This window comes from Heliangelus exortis, chromosome 5, assembly GCF_036169615.1.
Source record: "Heliangelus exortis chromosome 5, bHelExo1.hap1, whole genome shotgun sequence".
NCBI lineage: Eukaryota > Metazoa > Chordata > Aves > Apodiformes > Trochilidae > Heliangelus > Heliangelus exortis.
In genome coordinates this window covers 5863467-5887864 of record NC_092426.1, presented here as the reverse complement: position 1 = coordinate 5887864, position 24398 = coordinate 5863467, and the positions used below count along the sequence as shown (strand labels likewise).

General features: G+C 43.5%; 1 protein-coding gene across 1 annotated transcript in view; it reads right to left on the bottom strand.

Moving 5' to 3' along the window:
* The window catches only part of PRKCH (protein kinase C eta), a 119506-nt gene that overhangs the window by 88870 nt on the left and 6238 nt on the right, over positions 1-24398 (bottom strand). Inside the window, exon 2 of the mRNA XM_071745310.1 lies at positions 2201-2264. Coding sequence (XP_071601411.1) covers positions 2201-2264 — 64 coding nt within the window. The remainder of the gene's footprint in view (positions 1-2200; positions 2265-24398) is intronic.

The window sequence follows — 24398 nt, the reverse complement described above, 5'->3', positions numbered from 1 at the left end:
TCCCCAGATCAGGGCAAACAAGTGTGAAGACACCTGTACTTTCAACTTGTGAGGTATTCTCAGATTTCTGTCCAAAAAAATTTAAATTTCAAATACAATTCTGAGCCTCCACATTTCCAGCAAAAAAAAAAAAGAAAAAGAATAAAACATGATGTTACAAAAGAGACCTCACTGGTTTTCAGAAGGAAACCCACCCCTGGCCTATGCCTCCATTATCCAGAGACTGAGAGAAGTTCATACCTGCACTCAGGGATTATGAATATTCTTGAAAACACTGAATGTAACCACACATGGGATGAAACAGTCAAGAAAAAAAACAAAGAGCTGTCTTTGATCTTTCTGTTGTTTAAGTCCACGCGTCTCAGTAACAACAAAGGAAGGAAAAGTAAACTATTTCCAGTATTTCCCATTTTCCTTGGAAAGCAGTACTGGTACAAACATTTGAGTTCTCAGTCTCCCATCCTTGAGATGTTCTTAGCAACACAGCTTAATGCTTGGCCACCAGCAGGAGTTTAAACCACCCTTTGGATTTATGCTCAATGCCTCCACTCCTGCTCAACCCTGTTTTAAATGACAGAAACTGAAAGTTGTGGTGATGCCCAGCTTTACAGGGAAAGGAAACTTCACAAGTGAATTCTGGTCCCCTCTGCCCTGCCACAGTGCCAGAGTGTCATAGTCCTCATCTTCTCCATCTCTTGAAGAACATGGATGTCCTCAGGAGTCAAAGTCAGCTTTCTGTTCATGTCTCCCTCCTAACATGCCAACTGCAAGCAGGACTACAGCCTGCTCATGGCCCCCAGCTGCACACAGGGAATGATGTCTGCAACCCCTGCCACTGTTTCCATACCATGGGGCACAGGGTGCTGCAGAGGAAGAGGAGGAGGAGGAGGAGGAGAAGGAGGAGATCATCTCCCTGCAACCCCTTGCTGGGCCCTCAGGTGTGGCTGAGCTGATAAACTGGATTGGGCTCAAATGCTTTAAAAGGTCACAGCTATCCTGCCAGGAGCAGAGCACTCCTGGAGTGCAAACCACCCAAAGAAAACCAAAAGCTTCACCAGTTCCCCTGGCGCATCACCTCCCCATCAAGCAGCTGCCCCAGCCCCAGCACACATAAGGCTGATGTCTCAACAAGAGCAAGACAGCTCCCCAAAAGTAAAGCATAGGTTTGTATTCAAACCTGCATCAGAAAATTAAAAAATGAGGCACTGACAGGCTTGGGAACCCAGGACAAGTTGTGAGCTTGGGGAGCTGCTAGGCAGGAGCAGAGCTCCCCCATAACCCTTGAAGCAAGCACCCCACCAGCTTGCACCCTCCTCATGTCCAAAGCAGAGCACAGCAGGGTGGGCTGCCCATGCCACAGCCTTTATGCCCAGCAATCAGTTTTTGGGGCAGAACAAGATAAAGCAGTAAAAATCCAGCTCTCCCAGGATACAGGGAACAGACAGCAGAGCAGATCCTGCCTCAATTCTTGGCTTCTCTACAGAAAATGCCCTCCAACAAATGCACTTTGAGGCCACAGATAAAACACAGATAAAACAAACAAGAACCATGCTGTAGGTCTGAAGAAAACACCATTTTTCTGAGCCCCATCACAGATTTCCTGGGTTCTTCCTGCAAAGCTCATCCACTCTGGTACCATATTAAACAACAGGGAAATTAAAAACAGACTATAAAAAATCGTCACAGAAAAAAATATAATCTACACAGATACATTTCCAAGGCAGCTGTCACACTAAAAACCTTCTAAGTTTCCTGTACAAAGTGAACCCAGGAAACAGAAATGCACATAAAGTAGATAGGAATCAATACAGAACAAAAATCACCCAGATGTTTTAAATATGTTTTATTTTAGATGTGCTCTACATGGTCCTTAGCTTGCTCCTCAAGAGGCACCCAGGTGAAGAGTACCAGTGACAAAATCAACTCATCTGAAGGACAACTGCAGATAAATAAACTAGAACATGCACAAATCAGCATCCTGGGTCTGAGATCAGATGGAGCAGAGGACACACACACAGGGTGACCCATCACAAACAGCCCCTTCCAGCTTCCCCCCAAAGCTCAGGACGTCTCCAGCATCCAACAGCCCATGGCCCAGGTGTGGAAAGCCATCCTCTTACATATAGTTTGGAAACTGATGGAAAACAGTGTGCACCAGGGTCCATCTCTCAAGAGGAATGAGCCAAAACAATTGCCTTACCTTCCCTGAAGCTGCCTGTAAGAGTTATGACGACAAACACTTTGCCTTCTGGCTCCAAATCCACCTGAAAAAGTAAAGAAAATGTTAGAAGAATGTTTTTCAAGACAAAGACTCTTCCTATGATTTTGCATGAAAACTCTTTCCAATGTCTGACAATATCTGGAGCTCTCTCTATATTCTACATGTTCTCATGTACACCCTTAATTTGAAACAGATAAAAATAAATGAAAAAAAAAAAAAAAAATCAAGCAACAATGGCTCAAATTGTTCAGGGCTCCATAATAAACAAGGAACTTGATTCTTTTTAGAAGTGCTAAGCAATCTCAACATTGCTAGATGAAACAAAGATTAAAGAGAAAAAAAAATGGTTAATAGTGTTCCCATTTCTCAGATAAATATGAAGCAGGAATAACATTAAACACACACAGTTCTCTGAAGAGACTCATGCATATCTGTTCAGTGAATTATATGGATATTTCCTCCCTATTATATCATATTCCACTGAAATTGTTCCAGTCTCTCAAAATACCATCCGTGCTGATGTAAATGCTTATTTCTTACATAAATCATCTTTTGGCCTAAAACTATAAAAGGCAGCAAATTCTTAGTGCTGCTACCTAAGTATTTGTCATTAATCTAAATTAGAAATACAGAACATAATTTTAGGGATCAGAGAGTCAATAATCTCACTGTTGGTCAACCTACCCTTGAAAGAAGGTATTTATTTGTTGGTGAGTAGTTTTCTTTTTTAGTTACACTTCTAGGTGTAACTAAAGGTGTTGCTTTTGTTGCTTTTTTCTTTGCCCACCAGTGAGATTTTAGCAAAAATCACACCTAAGGATCCCTGAAGTTTGAGCCCCACAAAAAAAAAAAAAAAAAAAAAAAAAAAAAGGAGGATGAGCCCAAGCTCCCTACTTTTTCTCCAGCAACACATGATGTATCCTGGCTCTTCTCCAGTGTTAACACACATCACAGCATCCAAATAAAACCCTAAACCATTGGCCTAAGCTCCCAGAGAAACAGAGTATGGACCACCACTAATCCAGACAACATTTACCCATGTTCTGCAAAACCCTGCCATGCACCAACCAATGCTTTTAAGGGACTAACATTAAAATACAGGGAAAAGAGAAAGCTGAACTCTCCCTATATCTACCAGAGCCAAAAAAACATGCTACTTATGGACAGAGAGGACCTGGCAGGGCTCTAAGTGGGGGAAGAAGGTGTCCAAGCCAGGCTGACCCCATGGTATAAAGGTGTAGCAGCACTTTGCTAACTGCAGCTTCACTAACATGAGCAGAGAGAAAAAAATATCTTCTGGGGCAAGTGAGGAAACAGAGGCAGCACACATCATCACCATACATTTCTCTAGCCTACAGTTTATTGCAGAATTAAAAAAAAAATGTTGTGTAGGTTTGTGGGTTGTTTTTTTTTTTTTCAACTATTGGGAATTTGTTAGGATGGGCGGAAAAAATTTATTCAACGAGAGGGTGAGAGAACAGCTTATTCAGACAACTCCAGCTACTTGCCAAAAGGGACACATCTCTATCAATGAGATACAAAACAGGGAAGCTAGAACTGGCTTTGGAAAATCCTCTCAAAATGTGATTTTGTAGACACTATTTTCCACTAAACACATAAACAAACAAACAAAAAAAAAAACCAAAACCCCCATAAAACTAAAAAAAAAACCTACCAAAACCAAACCAACTGCAAAAAAACATATCAATCTCATGGTGAAAATTTAAATTTAAGTATTTGGCTTTGACTCTATATTAATTTTCACGTTCGCTTGGCTTTGTACACTGGTGTTAGGAAGTTGTGTTTGAACAGCTCTCTGTCTTCATCAATGTGGAAGACATTCCCCAAACATCAGCTGGAGCAATACTATGCATCTATTTTGTTTAAATTTCAATTTACCAGAGAGATAACTATTTCTTTACAAAGCTGGGTATTTCAAATATATATTATATCTACAATACATATACATTTACAGTGACACATACTGATTTATGGGATGCCAAAAATTCAGATTTTAAGGTAAAAAACTTTATTTACTTAGGTTTCCAAAACTTTTCTTCAGTGCTTACCATTTTTTTGCCAGTCTCCATACACAACAATACATTAGACTCCTGGTTTTATAGTCAAAGAGGACCCTTCCTCCCTTCTTCTGACAACCATAATCTCCAGAGGGATACAAAACAAATCCTGCACTCCTTGTGGTCAAGGCACAACCAGCTGAGAACAGGAGATGAAACAAAGCATCACCCAGCTTTGACACAGGGCACAAAGAACATAATTCTCAGACCAACAGCAGGAGATGCATGAGAGTTACAAAACAACCTCTGTCCCCTTGAAGTCTCCAAGATTAAAGACCAGTCAAATCCTTCACATCAACTGAGCAGCTGTGCTCACATCATACCACAGCTCAAGTGTACTCTATAAAGAGGCTCTAGATACAGTCAAGATCTTCTCACAGCACATGTTAGTAGGATATAGCAAAAAATTACACCTGAAAGGATCCAAAATGAGGACTAAAGTCCCAGCACAGCAGGGACTGCTGAAAACTGGGACATCAGCACCCCGCTGGACACAGAGAAATCTTGTCCTAGACAAGAGGTCCAACCAGTCTTAAGAGTTTCTCCAGTCTTAAATTGGTATCAACAGCAACAGATAAGATACAATGAAAATAAATAATTAAATAAAACACAATTTAATAGACCACTGGTAAAAGTCTGGCTTTCAAACTTGCTGTGATCTCCTTTAAAGATGAAATTTGCCCAGCAGCAGCCAACACGGTATCCAAGATCAGCTTCCAAATTCCAGAGAGAATGCGACTGAAATAGAAAATAATCCCTGACCTGTGACACTGAACAGAAAACATCTGACCACAGACCTGCCCTCCCACGGTCAGACTATCCAACAGGTCCTGAACAGCAACACCCAACCCAAAGGGATGCGTTTGCCATCACATGGACCCATCCCACAGCCACGCAACGTGGAGGCCCTGGTGCTGGTGGCACTTAACTCCTGGGAGCTCCTCACACATGCTGGACCACAACCCACAGAGCTTGTGCAGCCAGCTGGATGCTCACGTGCTGAAGGCAGCGTGCACAGCAAGCAGATTGCTAAGCCCAGGCTCTGGGGCTAACCTCAGCCACCCTTGCAACACGGTTCCCCAGGTTTCTGCCCCTGCTTTACATCTTCATTACTGCCTTCACACTCTGTGCTGCACCTACTGACCCAGCAAATGCTGCAGGACAGCTCTACTGACCCAGCAGGGGAAAATCTGCAGGATTTTCTTCTTGACTCCATCTTAAACTTCCATCACCAGCAGCTGCTTTCACAGACTGAGGAGACTTCTCACTACGTTCTGTTATTTAATAAGATTCGAACACCTCAATAGGAAGTTTTGCTTCTCACTTCCTTCCTTCCCAGCATTAACTATGGCTGCTCATAGGCAAAAAAAAACCCCAACATCTTTACAGAGAAACCAAGGGCCACAGTATTGTTTTTGACAGAATCATGAAAGGCCACAGCAGACCATGCAATCAGTTTGGGTCAACAATGCTGCTGATGTTGATCTTCTTTCCCAAAGAAAGCAGGAGAAGCTCAGAGAAACTCAACAGCCTGAAGGCAGCACAGATGATGCTACAGGGAAATTGCTGTATCATAAGATAGGAGATAAGTCATACAAGATTGTAACCATCTGTATGGTTACAACCATACATACCAACTTGACAGCAATATTCAAAGAGTAATAAGTACAGAGAAGAGTTTCCTAATGCCAAGATCTATTTGGCACAGCATAACTTCAAGGGAACAGCAGAATTCTGACTGGAAGGTTTAATATCAGAGCAGGAAATGCACCACAGTGGGAAAAGTCCTGTTGGGCTGGGAGAAGTAAAGGAGAAGCCTGAATTTTTATAATGCATGATGCTGTGAATGCTATAAAGGTCCTCTGATCTCTGAATAAACCAAACTGGTGGTGTGCAGCTCCACACCACTGGCACACAGAGCTGCAAACAACTGTGCTGCATTTGGCTGGGATGGAGTTAATTTTCTTCAGAGTTGTTAATGTGGGGTGATGTTTTGCATTTGTGCTGAGGACAGTGGTGATAAGGCAGAGATGTTTTCATTATTGCTGAGCAGTGCTTACACAGCACCAAGGCCTTTTCCGCTCCTCACCCCACCCCACCAGCAAGTAGGCCGGGGGCTGGAACAAGGAGCTGGGAGTGAACACAGCCAGGAGAGCTGACCCCAAATGACCAAAGGGATATTAAGTGTCATATGACATCATACCCAGCAATATAAAAGCTAGAGGAAGAAGAAGGAAGGGGGGGATGTTCAGAGTGATGGCATCTGCCTTCCTGAGTAATCATTCTGTGTGATGGAGCCTTCCATTCCCAGAGATGGCTGAACACCTTCCTGACAGTGGGAAGCTGTGAATTAATTCCTAGGTTTTCTTTGCTTGCATGTGCAGTTTTTCCTTTTCTATTAACTTGTCTTTATGTCAGCCCAAGAGTTTTCTGACTTTTACCTTTTTGATTCTCTCCCCCCATCCCACTGGGGAAAAGTGAGTGATCAGTTGTGTGGGGCTCAGCTGACAGCTGGGGTTAAACTACAGTAGCAATCACCTTTCCCTCTCTCTGGTGCTTTCATCCTCAGCCTGGTTCCCAGAGAACAGCTGGGAGGGAAAATATTGCCTTTCTGGCTGTTTTAAAGGTAACTTGGCCATGTTTAAGCTGACTGGGAGGGGAAAGAGTGCTTATCAGTGTAGTAAAGCCTTCGATCACTGCTGCCTTCAAGTTCAAGGAAGCAGAGGACAGCACACTCCTCTACAGCACAAAGGGTGGATAAGATCAACTGTAGGAGCTCAGGAACCCCTTTTGTATCTGTAAGAACCACACAGGATTTTGGCCCAGAGCTAAGCATACACCTCAACTTCTGCTGAACCTCACAGCTGTACCTAAGAGAAAACAAGAGCTGGAGGATTTTGGCAAGGGAGCTAGGAACAAGCAGGTACGGACACATCGGAGTTCAGCTGCAGTTTCATTGCACTTCCATTGCAAGACACAACACTTTGGCAGCCAGGCTGAACAGAGGGACGAGGAGGACTTTGCTCCTGATTCAAACACTCACCCTCTGCCCCATGCCTGAACTTGTCAACCCCGTGCGGCTCCCGCGTGACTTCAAAGGGAGCTGCAAGGGATGGGTTCCCCACAAGGAGGGGCCTCCGTCAACCATCTTACACACCTTCTGCAGGAAAGGGATGTACTCATGTTGTTCCCCACCAATAGACAGGTGTTATTTACTCCTCTGCATTACAAAAAAAAAAAAAAAAAGGTAGTTTGGGAGCAAACAGATGCAGGGAGACCGAAACAGACTCCGTAATCACATACCTTCACACTTATAATAAAAACTGGCCTCGTGTGATTCATCAGTGGAAGAGGTTTGGAAAACAAAGTCAGAAGGAGGGTAATCTCTCAGGCAACATATCAACACCCAGCTGAAGCATCCACTGAACTCGAAGAGCAGGTATAGTCAGTCAGACTCTGAAAGAACCTGGCATGCCTCTGTGAAACACTCACCACGGAGGATGGGAGGAGGCAGATCCCAAGAGTGGCTGTCTGCCTGCCTGCCACTCGCTCTCCAAAATGGGGTCAAGGTGGACCTCCAGGATGAAGAGACACAGAATCATGGGGGGTTAGGGGTTGGAAGGGACCTTTAGATATCATTGAGTCCAACCCACCTGCCAAAGCAGGACTACCCAGGGAAGCCACACAGGAACACATCCAGGTGGGTTTTGAGAGTCTCCAGAGGAGACTCCACATCCTCTCTGGGCAGCCTGGGCCAGTGCTCCATCACCTTCACAATCAAGAAGTTTCTCCTCATGTTGAGGTGGAACTTCCTATGTTTTAACTTAAACCCATTATTCTTTGTCTTATCACTGGGCACCACTGAAAACAGATTGGCCTCATCCTCTTGACACCCACCCTTCAGATATTTATAGACATTTATAAGATCCACTCTCAGCCTTATTTTCTCAAGGCTACACAGCCCAGGTCTCTCAGTCTTTCTTCACAAGAGAGATGCTCAAGTCCCTTAATCATCCTTGTAGCTCTCCATTGGACTCTCTCCAGTAGATCCCTATCTCTTTTGAACAGGGGATCCCAAAACTGGATCCAGTATTCCAGGTGTGGTCTCACCAGAGCAGAGCAGAGGGGGCATCTTCAACATTGCACCTGGAATGAATGTTAACTCTTGCAAACAAAAGATAAGAATTTTTTTTTTCCTTCTCCCCCCACAACAGATAGCCCAGTCTAGGAAGACAGATCTGAAGCACACTGAAATTAGTGGGAATCTTTTTATTGTCTTTGGATCAGACACAAAAGGTGACTGCATTTACCCTGGAGCCCAGAACACCCTTTCTCCCATTTCTGCTCTGTCCTTTCTTCCCCACAGGCACAACAAGCAAGCATCCTAGAAGTACAACCTTTTTCTAAGCCATGTCAAGGCTGACGTGGCTTCAAAACCAGAACAAGCCAGACACTTGCAGTGAATAAAGCAAATATAACAGCTACCTGGGGACTTAATTAGCTTAATTAAACAAGTAGCTACATCTTTTTACTTCCTACACAATTTTTAAATTTAATTAACAGAACTCCACATATGATCACTCATTTATAGAGGTAATTCCCAAGGCTCTGCTCAGTTGAAAGAGCTGAAAGTCTGGGCTAAGCTGAAGATAGTTTTTCACATGCCTCTAGTTATTTCTTTAATTTTTCTTGTTTAAATTCCTAACACATCATGCTTATGGAATGAGAGATCTTTCTGTGTATTAATAAGGTAGCACATCCACATGTCTTTGTTGGACAGGTCAAATAGCAACTTTCTCAAGCCAAATACACTGTGTCCTGTCTAGTCAGTCCCTCTTGTACATTTTGAGCCTGATAGACACCTGCCTAGCAAGTCAAGCACCTCTGAAAAATCCTTAGGGCTCCTTAGTACAAAGGGAATTTTGTATTTCCAGACCAACAGAGTGAAGTATTTTTTTCTACAAATGCACAACACGCAATTTTTAGGATTCAAATTGGGGCTGCCAGGTACCTTCACACTCCTGCAAAGCCTGGCAAGTGCTTAGGGCAGTAATTTCCACTGCAGGTGCCAAAGGTGGACATGGACAGTTTCTTAACAACACATAGCAAGCTCTTGGGAAGCCCAAGGAGATGCCATTTGGTGAACAGCAGCAACCCCACCTCTTGTTCTACCCAAGCTTTGAGTCTCTTCTCCCTCCAAGATTTCATTTTGATGCCAGGTCTCAAAACAAAGAGTGAGCACAGGGAACCTTGGGGTCAGCCTGGCCATCCCCTGGGAGGGGACAAAGGCTCAAAGCATCTTCTTCCTGCAAGTCACCATCAACGTTTCAGGGGAAAAAGAAACCTTTCCAACAACTATTACTGCCACATGTTTAACACTTCGGAGCTAAAAGCACAAATGGGTGGAAAGTTAACCTCTCTTGTAACTCCTATAACCAGTTATTCAAGCTATTACTGTAATATTGTCATTCTATTTTTTTTTTTTTTTTTTTTTTTTTGTTCCAGGACAGCTGTTTAAAATATTACTTTTGTTTTCAGTTGAGCTGCATAATTATAAGCTGCGTGCCAGCCATGAGCAATCACGCTTAGTTAATAACTCTTAGCCAACCCTGAACTCTTTAATCAATTTTAGACTGGTTTCATCCAAGAGATTGCCCACCTGAAGAAGTAGGAAGAGAAAGGGCTGCAACAAGGTTTATCTACCCTGTGAAAATTCCTTCCAAATAATAAATAAACAAAACAAAACAAAACAAAACAACTACCAAAACCAACCAAACCAAAAAACCCCCCTAAAATTGGAGGTTTCAAACCTTCAAAAAGTAAGATTTTCAAAAGCATGAGCCAAACCCTGCTTGTACTGGAGCCACAACAACTTATCTTGCTTTTGAGAAATCTCACCTCTAAAACAGTAACTGATTTATGAGTAATAGCTGCAGGTGGCTGCTTGTGAGTATATTTGAAAAAAATTGTAGTGGATAAATTTAAAAAGAGAAGCATACACACAATTCATTCAGAGACTATTATATTTTTGTTCTTATATTTTTTTAAGAAAAACAGCTACACTCTGGAGGAATTTCTGAACCCATCTTCCTGAGTTATGTGGCAAAGGGAGGGAATCCAATTGCCTGTTTCTCAGTCCCACACTATCAGAATTTCTCAGAGACTGGGCATTGACCCCAGCAGTACCACCAATGAGCAAGAACTGGTTCCAGCAGAAGTTAAAATTAAGTGGGGGACGGGGCAGAACCTGGAGTCTGCAACAGAGAGGGCTTTCATCCACACCCTCAAGTATGGGGCTAGATATGACAAGGGTAGGAAACAGGCTGAGAAAAAACATGAAAGCTGACCAGAGCCTAGCACTGAGGATCCAGTTTCTGAGGTCACAGAACACACTAAGTGTGTGGGATGACTGCAAACCACCCAGAACCAGCAAAGACCTGAAACTCTCATCTCACAGCCTTCCCCTCTTGGTTCAGGAGGGTGGTTTGCTGTCAGTGCTGTGGGCTGGGGAGGAAGGTGGTCTCACTCACATATATTTATATCTCATTCACACATTGACACCAAGCTGCTAGCAGCCCCGGAAGCAGTGTGTGCAGCCCCAGCTCAGCCCAGGTCCCTTGCAATAGTTGGGGTGCAGCCAGGCTGTGTCCCGTGGCTTCCTGTCCAACACAGCTCCTCAGCCATCCAGCCACTGCCACAGAGCTCCTGGGCAGGCTGCTGGAGCTGCAATACTGGGATACAAGGCCCTGGAAGGCCAAGCTCTTCCCTTTTTGGCAAAGTCCTTGGGGAACAGATAGGAGCAAGGTGGGAAAAAAACTTGCTCTGAGCCAGCCTGGCACCTGGGATATGTCAAGTGGGAGGTGACTCTGCTCTGGCTGACAAGGGGCACCTCATTTGCACATGGTGATGAGGGGAGATGTCAGGCACAGAACACGGGGTGGTTTGTGCCTCCCTGCTGCAGCCCAGCTGACCACAGAGAGCAGAGCCAGCACATCATTTCCCAGGCACCTCTCAACACCTATTTGCCACCTCCCCCAGCTCCCTCCCCCAGCCCCTATGGCCATAGCCCATGTGAAACCACACGAGTGCGGGCAGGACACATTCTGCCTTTCCCTACTGTATGCACATAAAAGGCAGAGCTAAGTTCTGCTGCCCACAGGTTATTAAACACCCACCTTACTTTTTAACACCACACCAAATGCAACCATGGCCAGTCCATCACTGCATTTTCCTCCCAACTCCTCTTGCCTTCCTCCAACAGCTTTCTTTTTTTTTTCTTTTTTTTATGGGATGGGAAGGAAAATCACAGATTACTTTCATTTCCTAACAGGCATCAATGCAGGCATCAGCTGACACCAGTGCAGGACTGATAATTTAAAGGACAGCACTTGCAGGGCTTCATTTTCAGCTGTCTGAACTCTTGATTACAGCCAATACATCCATGCAGAAATCCAAGTAGCTGCTATGAGGCTACTGGCTTTGCACATGCAGTGTACAGAAATCTTCTTGCAAACACCTATGTATGCATTTTCAGGTAAAAGAAGTTAAAAGTGGGACTGGGTCTCTCCTCTTGAGAGGATTTAAGAGCTTTGACAAACAAACAGACAAAATCCATCTACTTCCATCCAATGAACAGTAAGAACAGGTCAATAAACCTCAACAAGCTGTTACCATCAACAAAACAAAAATCTTCCAATAGCTATAGAGCCCTGGGACACCACTTTAGCTATTACACTCCAAATATATGAGCTGTGAAGGGACAATGCTGACAGCTCACATTTTAGTCTCTCACCAAGTATACAGTGTGGGAAATGTCATTTTCTATCTCCAGGTTCTGGAGATGATCAACAAAAGTATTTTTCCTCGCACAGATATGAGCTCAATGTAACTTGGAGGAAAAACCAGGAAGATGTGCCAGTTTTGCTGCTTACAGTAATAAATAAATCACTGACTGGTGCCAAGCAAGCAGGTTGGTGGCACTTCCCATTTGGAAAAACTCCAAGGGCCATAGCAATGAGCTGATGAGTGGAGTTTCCCCAATGTAAAACACTGACATAGCTGAGGTTAGAATGATGCAATGTCCCCTGATGAGAAAAGAGTTGGGAGGGGGGGGTGAGTGCTAAAAAGGGAGCAAGCCAGGTAGCCCCTGCACCAGCCAACACACAACAGAGACCTGGGCTTTGCCCAAAGAAGAAGAGAACAGGCACCAGGCAGAAATACAGATGGAGAAACAAAAAAATTGAGCAGAGAAGCAGTCTTAAGAAATCTTTCAAGACATAGCACTGACCTGCAGTTTTAATTAACCTTATACACAAACCTAGGCAGGTTTATGAATCATTCATGAGTTCATATTAAGAAGCAAAGTCTGCATCGTGGTCTGAGGCTCGGTGGCCACAGCTCCTGTGTGAAAACAGTTTGGAACTTGGGGGGAATCCACTGGGTTGTACAGTGAAAGATAGGGCCCCCAATACCCTGTTCACTGATCCAACCCAAAGAATTGTGGACCCCTAAATCAGCTGCAATACTTTGCAAAGAACTCCTCTATAATTGATTTCCCAGCACCCTGCTCATTTATATATTTGTGCTGTTCTCCAGCATTCAGTTCTGGGAAATATTTTCTTGTTACTCATAGGTTTTATTGCATAATCTTCAACTTCTGTGAAATTCTTCTCATTCAACTCTCCATTAGGTGTGTCACTATTTCTAAAATATCTTCCTACTGCTTTTTAATTAATTCCATGTACTGCTGCTTTTCCATTTTTGTCCAATAGCTCTTTCTTCTTTCTAAAAGCAGGCCACAGCTGATGACATCATGAAGCATTAAAATCCATTAATCCTCCACATATAATCCATCAAATTTCCCAACAGCCCAGGTACAGAGGGGAATGGCCACAACTTTCTGCTACTCCAACCATTTCCGTCAGACACCGTCCTCTTAATACCAGCTAAAAAATTAAGTGCTGATGGCATAGCAAAAGCAAACCTACTGGAAAAGTCCAGCTATTTATGGTGTTTGGTTAATACTAATGGGTGCTGTAAAACAAACAAATAAAAGAGAAAAATCCCATAGTGAGATGTGATAAGCATCTTGATGCTGGCAGGAAGCTGGGGATCAGCAATACAGAGATTCAAATGCAATCCAAAAAATAAACTCTGCAGAGGGCCTGACTTGCAGCCATCTGCCCTCTTCCTCCCTTGAACACTGAGTGTGCAAAGATCTATACTTAGTAGAGGGCCTTGCACTACCCACTGCTCCTCTGTGGAGTTGGCAGATGTTTTGTTTGCTGGATGAGGGGCCAATGGTTGTCCTGATCATTGCTCAGCTTGACATCTAGAGATGCTGTAGCACTACACTGGGAATAGCTGGGATCCCAAAACGTGGATGGCAAGACTGAAGGAATCTCCATGCCAAGTAGGCCCCCACAGTGCTTGTTTTCACCCAGAAAAGCTTCCCACACAACCTGCCAGCCCCTTTTTTCAACCCTGGCATAGTGTTCCTACAGTGGTGTCCTGTCTCCCTCTTATAGGCAATGTGACACATGAAAAGAACTGCATCTGGGAGACCATATACATCCATGAGACCATATACATCCATGAGACCATATACATCCATGACCATATACATCTCCACCCCTCCATCCCAAGGCCACAAAGCCCCTTGGGGCACTGAGGAAACCTCACACCATCAATTTATAGACAAAGAAAGCAATGCATGGAGATGCTAGGAGCAGAGCTAGAAACAGAACTTGTGGCCTTCAAAAGCCCAACACAGCACAGGGCACAGCAGGCACACAGCCTTGGAAAAGTGCAAGAAAGACTCTGAGGAACCTGTGAGAGCCTGGGCTGCACAGTGCTGCAGACATGAAGAGTCAGTTGTTCCACAGCACCAGAACTCATCATTCTTTTCAGTGATGATAAAGCTTTGCACCTTAAGTATACTGGGGAGGAGGGCAGAAAACACCACCCACCCCCTTTGTCAGGATCTCAATGAATTGATTATTTATGTGCAAAATCAAGTTATCAGCAATATTTCTGGCACAATGTAGGATTTCAAATGACACATCCAAGCAGCATGCCAGTCCTTAGGACTACAGCTCTCATCACTGACATTCCCACTTAAAGCCTTAACTGCATTACTCATCCTTAGTAAGGATACAAAAAGGAGGGATTAATTCCAGAAGATTTTGAAACCCAGATCTTGGCATGAGCTGTAACACCATAGAGGCCTAAGCACTTATCCTCTGACCATTCTGTCCAGATCTTGAATTAATCACAGTGACTTCTTTACCCCTTCACTCACTTCCTCACCTGGCAGTTTCTTAACACGGCAGCTATTAAGGACTAACATTTATATCCAGTCACTATCAACCCACCACATCTCCTCTCACATTCCGTGTTCCATGATGGTCTGTCAGATTATTTGAGAGGAAAGGATGAAAAGCAAACTATCAAATATGGGTGGTGTCTCACAGGAGGGAACCTGCTTGGTACACAGGGAAAGATGGAGAGGAAGGCCAACAAGTCCTTTAGCCTGTGCACTAAGCCCTCTCCCATTCCATGCCAATGGTTTATGGCATTCTTTAACATCCCTGGCACACACATCCCAGAACATAATGTAAAAGCAGTAGCAGTTTTTTGGCTGCACAGACAATTAGATGTTTATAAAGGTAAAAAAATAATTAAAAAAATAATAATAAATAGGAGTGCCAAGGCATGTACTCCCCCAGCATTCCTAAAGGTATGATGCTTGCTCCTGGTGTCCAGATGTTACCACTCATGTCTCCACTCTAACCCCATGAGGTCCAGCACTGGGAGTCACAGTCAAGTCTTCATGCAGCAAAAAAGAAAAGGACATGCCAGAAAGGACATGCCTTGGCCAACCTTTGCTTTGCCAAGTTAGATCACATCCTATTTGTATACCAGTTTTTGTTTGTGAGTTTATTTTTTCTGTTGGGGGTTTTTTTGGTGGGTGGGTGGGGAAGAGTACAAGAGAAGTATTTCTGTAAAACAGAAGTTTAAAAAGGGTGCATAGATGAGGTTGGTCATAGTGAAGGACCCAGGGTTGTATATATATATACATATATTATGTATATATATGTGTGTATATATATATTATATATTATTATATGTGTGTATATATATATATAATATATATAGTATACTTTGTATACTAAGTATACAAAGAGGATTACAAAAAAGTCCTGAAATCCTGAAGCCAAACACTGCAGTAAGAGACAGACTGTCCAAGACCAAGCAATTCCTGGTCCCATCAAGTCTGTGATTACAGTTTTCCTAATCTGCTTCATGACAGCGATGATCTCACTACCCACTTGTGACCATAAAGTCATCACTGTGACTCCAGCAATTGAGCTGAGACGGGAAGGAGATGAAAAACATCAACCTCCAACCTTCCCCAGGCAGGCCACCGGATGGGTGACGAGGTGCCATGTCACCCAGATATGCTGTTTAGCTGACCCAGCCATCTGCCTCCATCAGGAGAAGGAGGCACTGCTGGGGTTTGCGTGCAACTGCAAGCTGACAGGCAGCTTGCTGGCATCTACCAGCAGCACCTTGTCACGTATTTCCCCTTCTCAATATTTCTTTTTCCCTTTCCAAAGTGTGGTTTCAAGATAAGGAAGCACTTCTCAACCAACATGACCGAGATGTAGCTTGGATTATAAAAAAAAAGGAGGGCAGAGAAGGGTGGGGGCAGGGCCCAGAAAGGGTCTGAAGAGGAAGAAGTAAGAACGCGGTTGGAATGGTTTTGTTCACACATCAATTGAGAACATAATCTGATGCTGCCCACATTTCCCACTCAAAGCTCAACATCACCTGCAAAGCTGGAACTAAATGCTCTTCTCAGACAGAGCTTTTGCTGGGTATCATTGCAAGTCCGAGCACATGGCATCCCTAGGTAAGCCCAGAGCAAGACAGGATCCATCACAAGACCATCAGAATTAGGATAACTGCTGTCATGTCACCTCCTTGAAAAATATTTAGCTTCTTTGTGAACAAGCCTGGCACCTTATATGTGTCACAGCCAGTGTTACAAGTGCTTTATATTGGAAGCACACATGGTTCCAACTCCAGCTCACTAACTAATAGGTTTATAATTTTAAACTCCCTTCTGGAGCAAAGTTCTTTCTTACCTGGGTGGCACGTGGACCTTATGCTCCTCTTCCCACTGACAAATGGCCTTTGCTGAGAGGGGACACACTACCTTAATTCCCAGAGTCAAATTTTATTCAGTCCAGAAAAAGTCACATCAATTTTAGTCTTAAAACCTTAGCCAGAGAGCTTTCACCAGCTGAGGACAGAAATCCCCTGGACAGCATTTATCTTCTTTCAAAATTCAATCAAGTAACTCCCCTTCTTTAAGGTTTACCCAGCCCTGTAATCTGAAGCTGAGGAGCCAGGCAAACCAAGCCAGTTCCTTTCCTCTGCATGAGCAGGGGCCTCAGTAATGGCCCTGGGGGGAAGAAGATGAAAGAGCTACAGGGCCTCTAAATAACTTCTAGACATCCATTGTAGTGAAACTCAGTCCCCTAAGAGAGATATTGAAACACCTAATGCTCTTCAACTCCTAAGATGCATAATATTGAAAGAGCTCTAAAGAGAAGATAAAGAAGAGAAGAGTTAGATCATAAAGCAGCTGCACTGGAGCTGCTGACCAAACCCTTGCCACTGCTGCACCATGAGTTTCAGCTTTTTATGGATCGAGATCCCTCTTGCAGCCCAGCAGCATTTGAAAGGCTTCTGGGACATTACCACACACAGCAATATGAAGGGGTGGTTTCAGATACTGAAATAGAAAATCTAAGCAAGTAATGACCCACTGGAAAATTCATTGCAAGAGACGGAAATATCTGGTACTCTTCGAACATGTTCTGACTGTGGCTTTGAAGCAAGCCACAACACTGCCTATTGTAAAGACACCATTCTGGTGGAAACAGTTGCTTAATATTGTTACAGATGGAGTAACAATAACTATAGGTGTACAGGATTTTGCAACTACCAATTTAGTGGCTGGAAAGACATAAATAAATTTTATATATATATATGTATGTATATATATATACATATATATATATTTAAAAGAGAAAAAAAAACAGGGGGGACCTGTATTTTTGTGCAGCTGAAGTAAACAAACAAACAAAAAAAAAAAAAAAACAAACCCCCATTTCTCCACAAGTAAAATTTCATATCTCCAGGACTATTAAAATATGGAGATTGTTTAGTGAACCTAGAAATGAACCACAAGACTTTTACTGTGAAAGTGTTTATGAGCTTTTCAAGGCCAGGAAGATTCTTTCAGAACAAACTTTCAGGAGCCAAGCACAGGACACTGAAGGCTGATTAAATCCAGCAAGCCTCAGCTACTCTTTTCTCACCCAGTGTTCATGTTCAAAACAGGAACAGGCATTTCCAAGATGTTACTAAAATAAGAAGTGGCATTGCTTAAAAACAATGAGTACTGCATATCCATTGCTGAGACAAGTCTCTTTGCAGTAAGTTTATTTATATATAGAAATAAATCCACTGACCTCGTATTAATCACAATCACTTCTCTCTCTATGACAAAGGGAAATGACAAACTTGCAAGGACACATCAGAAACCTCCTGAGATCGCCAGAACATGTGATGACCTGAATGATCATTGTTTCTCTTTTATAAAATCCACCCTGACCCTACAGTTTTATTTTTGACAAAATCAGATAAGTGCAATTCCAAAAAGGTAGCAACAAATGGTTACGGATGTAGCTTCAATTCTCCATTCTAAGGTTCTTCTAAAATTCTGGATGCTCTTGTTTCTAAGAGTTTTACCCAACAAAGCAGTAACCACATGGGACACAGCCAGGGAAAGGGGCTTCTCTTTGTTATACACAGTGCTACCCAAGAACTGAAATGAGTCTCTGTTGTGTCCTGGCTACCCCACAGCACCCACGCCTTGTCGTGTTCCATTTCTACACCACAAGCACTGACATCCTGCTCTCCTGCAGCTGTGCAGCAACTGCTCACCCAAGACAAGCTAAAAAAGACTCAGCTTTCAGCATCCCTTTGGTGAAACTTCAGTAACATCAGAGTGGGGTTTTGTACACATCCAGCAGTGGTTATTGTTGAACTGCTGGGAACAGCACGAGGTTGATTAGGAACTGATAAATTATTAACCAACTGCTTCAAGTAGATACAAAGTAAAGGGAAAAGCCATCTTGGTATCAAGGTTTGATCAAGAGGAGATGACTGTCCCCAGCACACCCCCTAAAGGTCCCCACCACCCCTTTTCTTCCGGCCCTCACCACTCCTCTGCAAAGGCAGCAGAATGGACACTGCTTTCACACAACACCAAAACCACAGTTCACAGACCATCACATTAACTTATTTGGCCTTTGACTGATATTTTAGCTTGCAGCCCCAGCTGTGAAATGGGGTAGGTGAGAAGCAGAGATGTGAGCAGGAAGCTTTCTGCCTCTCCACTGCTGCACAGTGGCTGCCCACAGGGCAGAGAAGGACAAAAACCTGCTGGGTAACCTGGATCTGCCCTGTATAAACTACCAGGGCTTGGAAGTCACAAGCCTGCTGAAAAAGTGCTTCATCATGGTTATACACAACACCCATTCCTAGTCTGGATGAAGTTGTGAGCCTTCACCCAAATGAAAAGGGTGTTACCCATACCTACACATTACCTAACATGTTCCGTGTATCAGGGGCTGAAAACTGTTCTGTGTGGATGTGCAGCATTGCCTGAATTTTTAATGCTGTATTCCTGAGCCTGCCAGACATTTCAGTATCCAAAAGTTTGCTCTCCATTTCAGCACTGTCACTCCAAGATGAAAAGCCCTAAGGATTTGGATACAGTGACTCCTGGCCTGCAAAGAAAGCACCACAGCAGTAAATACAGGGATCACAATGTACTTCAGGTAGAACTGGAGATCTTAGACTCAACCTATAGAAACTGGAACATGCAAGAGAAACCATTCCTGCTTCTTTAACATTGCTGCCCATTTCTCTTGTTTGCATTGTACCCTTATTGTCCCTCAAAGGTAAAGAATAAAGTTCTATTGTCTGGGCTCACCAGTGCATCTCTAGAACTTCCTCCTTCTTTGGACATGAGCAACATAAACTTGATGCTCTTCACACCAAAAACCATTCAGCAAGATTTCACAAAGGAAAGTGAAACATGTTCCTTACTAGAATCAAGAAGATGGGGAAAAACTCTATCATTTTTATTGGCAAGACAGGCTAAATGTTACTCGAGCTAATTCTTTGAAAATGTGGTCAAAATGAGTTACTATCATTAAGTACTGGTTGGGTGATTGGAGTAGGATTTAATTTTTGAAGAGAAGATGGCTTATCCCACAGCTGGGTCTCTGCCCACTTTTGCTCTACCCCAAACTGAGAACAGCTCAGCTGCTTGCAAAGTAGCTGCTAAACCACCACAATTATGACCCACTGCATTAAGGAAGCATTTTTTTTCTTAAGTGTAGGACTGCATGATGCCACATCAGCAGTCCCTTGTAGAAACAAGACTAAAACTTTTTAGAAGGGAGACTGCCTGTAGGGTCATTTCCAACAATCTCCAGTAGGTCACCTTGCCTCACAAACCCATCTTGTGTGAGCACCCAAAGCTCCTACACTGGATTTTGCACTGATATTTAGTAAATAGGTAACAAAGCCATAGGTGTAAGGCTCCATCTTGCAAACTGATTATCAACAGCAATATTCCCAACAAAGCCCTCCTAGGAGATGGGAGATGACCCTACACATTTGACACCACTGCAGATTTTGTATTAAATAGTGTGTTCCAACTGAGTAGCTTTGACAAGAGATGTCACCACATTTTCCTTATTTGGTTGTATTTTCTTCCAGGCTCAGGAGCAAACTGCCTTGCAGAATAAATTTCCATTGAATACATTAATGTTAGATGCCTCAGTCTGGGAATGACCTAGATAATGAACTCACTGCACGGAAGCCAATCCCTTCCTTTTTATCAGAGCTCCACGAGCACTCACTGTGCTCAATAAATAATGTACAATACAGCCATCATTATAAACCTTGTTGCATGCAAGATGGAGAGAAAGAAACATGTTCATTTCTCCCAATTAGACTTGTGCAAAGCTGGCAGCATCACTCCACTGATGCCATTGGGAACCCATTGATGTAAACCTAGCAAGCAAAAGCAGAGAGGCAAGCACCAGGCTCCTGTTCTGCTGAAATCTCACAGAAGACACAGGCAAACTTTCTAGAGTGACATTTTACAAGTAAGAAAGGAGGAAGACAATTTCCACAATGTTACTAAAACAGATAGCAGAGAGAAGCAAGGCATAGTGAGCATCTTCTCATGGAGCATGTCAGAGTTCAAAGGTGAAGGAGGGATAAGAAACAGGCCCCACTGAATGAAAGGTTTCTCCTTCTTTTCTTCAGATTTTAAACAATCAAATTTCAGGAGAATTAAAGGGTAGGAGATAGAAGAAAATAATCTGCATCAATCTCCAAATTTCTCCACTGAAGAATAATGTGTTTTTCCTCTGCTCTTCAGTCCTGGTAAAAAACCAAAAAGTTACATGGCCTTGTCTTCCAAGAAAAATAAATGCAGGATAAATTAGGAATTTAAATGGGATAAACTTCTCTTTCATTAGTTGTTCTTGATCTAGAAAACCTTTGTTATTCTGAAGGAACTTGGCTCAGATTTGCATGCATGTGGTTCAGGATGAGCACACTGACCAGTTTAGGTGGAGGGAATCACTCCAGAAACGAACTCGCACGTAGACACCACAACCCCAGTGCTATCAGAGACAGCATTTACTTGCAAATATTTTGTCAGACAGAAGCACTTCAGAGTACAGACATCTCATGCTGATTTTTACTGTCACAGTAAAATTGTCACCTTCTTTTCTATCCAGACCCTAGAGTCAGCCACCACCTTCAGCACACAATCCTAAGTGATCTTTCTGACAGTGCAGGTCTCTGACTCACACCTCCAGACTTGGCGTGGTTATGGTTGGTCCCTGCTTGAACCTACTACAGCATCTATAAATCCATGAATGATGGCAAACCTTTTCTATACAAAAAGCAATCAAAGGATTCCCAAACCAAGACCCCATTGCTACCTAGAAGGTTTAAAATACTAAAGGAAGTGGAAATGCATATGAAGACTTCTTTAATTAAGAAGTGCCATCTTGCTGACGTGACAGAGTAAAATTAACTTTTACTCAAGAGGAAAACACAAAATAAAGTACTGTGCTAAAATGGAGACTAATGACAAAGACCTAAGGAGAAAAGCAAGCAAAGGCAAAGCAGAAACCATCAAGAGGCCACAGAGATGGCTAGAAACCAGAAATGCTGTAGAAAGGCATGAGCTGCTTTTTCAAACCAAATTGGACCAGCTGACAAGTAAAAATCCTGCCTCTCAGGATGGATGATTCTAAACATATGAGACAAAGGCAAGGAAAAACACCTCAGTATTCAGATATGGAAGTACTACCTCAACCCTCTCCTCAGCCCCTAGATGTGCACTGTCAGACTATTTGTTGGTTTAATTCTTACTACTAGATACAATGTCCTGGGACAGGACATTACACAGCCTTTTTCCACACATCCTCTCCCTAACTCACCTCCATCTGAGAGTTTATGGGGCTCTGTCGATCTGTGAAGTGAAGGCAAATGATTGTACCAATTTATTTTCTATAAAAATACACAGCAGACATGCAATACTCATACTCCAAATCACATAAATATGCCTTGCATGGATGTATTTCCCTCCTCTTGGCAGCAATATCTGTACTGCAACAAAATGTTACAAAAAGAAGTAAACCCCAAATTTCACTAAGAACTATACAAATAATTAAAAAAAAAATAGATTAAGTAATCTACCTCCCATCTCACAAACTGACTTCAGGTACTAACACAGCTCAACTTTTGTTTCCGCATCAATACTTCATCCCTGCTCTGTTACACAGCAAGGAGACCTCTCCTGGAAGGAGGCTGGAGAGCTGCCACCCCTGATACAAATACAATCAACTCCCTCACGAAACTCAGCACACATGAAACTTGGCAGGGGAATACCAAGAAAGACACCAAGTCTTTATGTAATGCCATCTACAGGTTCATACTTCCCTCCTTCCTCCCCTGCCAACATTTTTTTGTACTGGCAAAGCCTGTGGGTAACTACAGTCATAGCACCATGCTCTTATTCCAGTGCCAGCTGTAATCTTATCACAGACCTGAAATCCTAAACATCCCAGGGATGCCATCCTTCCCAGGCTGGGCTCCATTGGTTTCCAAGGTGGCACTCAAAGGAGACAAACCAGATGTGACATTCACCTGTCACATAGAAAAGACAGAGCCATCCCCTGCCTGTTGTGGATGCATCCATCTGTCCTGAGGGCTGCATCCCTCCATCAGGACACACATCACCAGTGGGCTAGAGAGCACGAGGCTTTCTGGAGATGCAGGGGGCCACACGAGGAAGGCAGTGGCTGAAAACAAGCTGGTGGCTGCCAGAACTTCTGCCTGCAACCTGCCCCACATCTGAGGAGACCCCAGGAAAAAGCAAAGCAGGGAGCTGGCCATCAGCTGGTAAAACTGCCTGTGGGATAGATCTGGCCATTGATTAGATGCCTCTGGTCTAGCATGACAAGGGCAGAAGGGCACACAATTTTTTCCATCACCTTGGGCCCAGCACACAGGCTGAGATTTCAGTGCTGAATATCAGCAGCACCCAAACTGCTGAGGAACACTTCCTCTCACACAGCATCAGAACAGCACAATGAAATCTGGCTTACATCTGTTCATGTGCTGCCTTTCAGAATAAACCAGGACGGTTTCCTCAGTGACTGACCTCCCTGAGAGATGAAAACATCTCATGATATCAAAGCACAAAAAGCCATCATTGGCATTGCAGAAGCTGAAGTTGTTTGTCTGGCTTACAGTAAGCAGCTCAGCAACGTGAGTTGGACGCTTCAGGATGCACTTTCTTTTGGACATACATTTGCTATCTTTGATATGATTATAAAGCAACCATTCAGGGCTTCTTGTACCAGTACAACCAAGGGCATGGCTCAGGAGAGGAAAAAACACCTGGTGAGCTCCACCAGGACACGATGCCAGGTTTAGTTATCCAGGACTCCAGCCCAGTTCACTGCACAACCCCACAAATAATGCTGGGGCGGAATAAGCAACCAGAACAAAGACTGCTCACTGCCTCCAAAAGAAATTAAGTCTGAGCAATGGCTTGACATATATTAACCTCATGCCTAAATAGGCTGAGATTTGGGAGGCAAGAAGGTGCTGATGCCTGATCCAGAACCCTTTATAGAAGCTGCCAGCAACTCATTTCACTTGATAAGCTTTCTGCTTGTCTTTTTCTCCATGGTTACATAAAAGGTTCCCAATTTCTTGATTGTATTGGCAAAGCACAATAGCTACAATCAAGCCTAAAACATCAAAAGAGCTTTAATAGTTTGCAAAGAAAGGGTGGGAGTCCTATTCCCTTCAGTAAGGGATATGCTTTCATATTGAATTACACTGTAAATCAGTAGACTTTCTAATGGCTTTTCAATAGCTTAAATGGCCCCCTTGACAATCTTTTCTGCAGGGTTTATTGCCTATAAGCTCAAAATGGCCAGAAACCAAACCATTACTCAGAAAATACTCCAAAACAGAAAGCCTCAGACAGCCTGGATGAAATGCATTTTTACAGAAAGACCTGTGGTAAAAGCTAAATATAAAATGTGAACAGAGTGAGGCAAGGCCCTGGGGTGCCAAGAGCAGGACTGGGAATGGAGCTTCCTGGGGCACTGGGCTCATTTGTGCTGCTCTCACCATGCTGGTCCCCTTCTCCTCCTCCACAAACACCCCCAGGAGCTTCTCCTGCCATGACAAACACTGCTGGAGACATGGGCACCAGCCCTTGGCCTGCCCCCTCTGCCTCTAAGGGGGCTTGCAGGCAATTCAGTGGCCCTGCCACCAGCCAGAGCCCCAGGCAGCAACAGAAATAGAAAGTCAGCCCTGGCATCAAGGTCAGCCCTGCACCCCAGCAAACACATTAGCAAGAGCTTTGACAAACAGCTCCAGAAAACCTCCTGTGATTATGAGAGCTG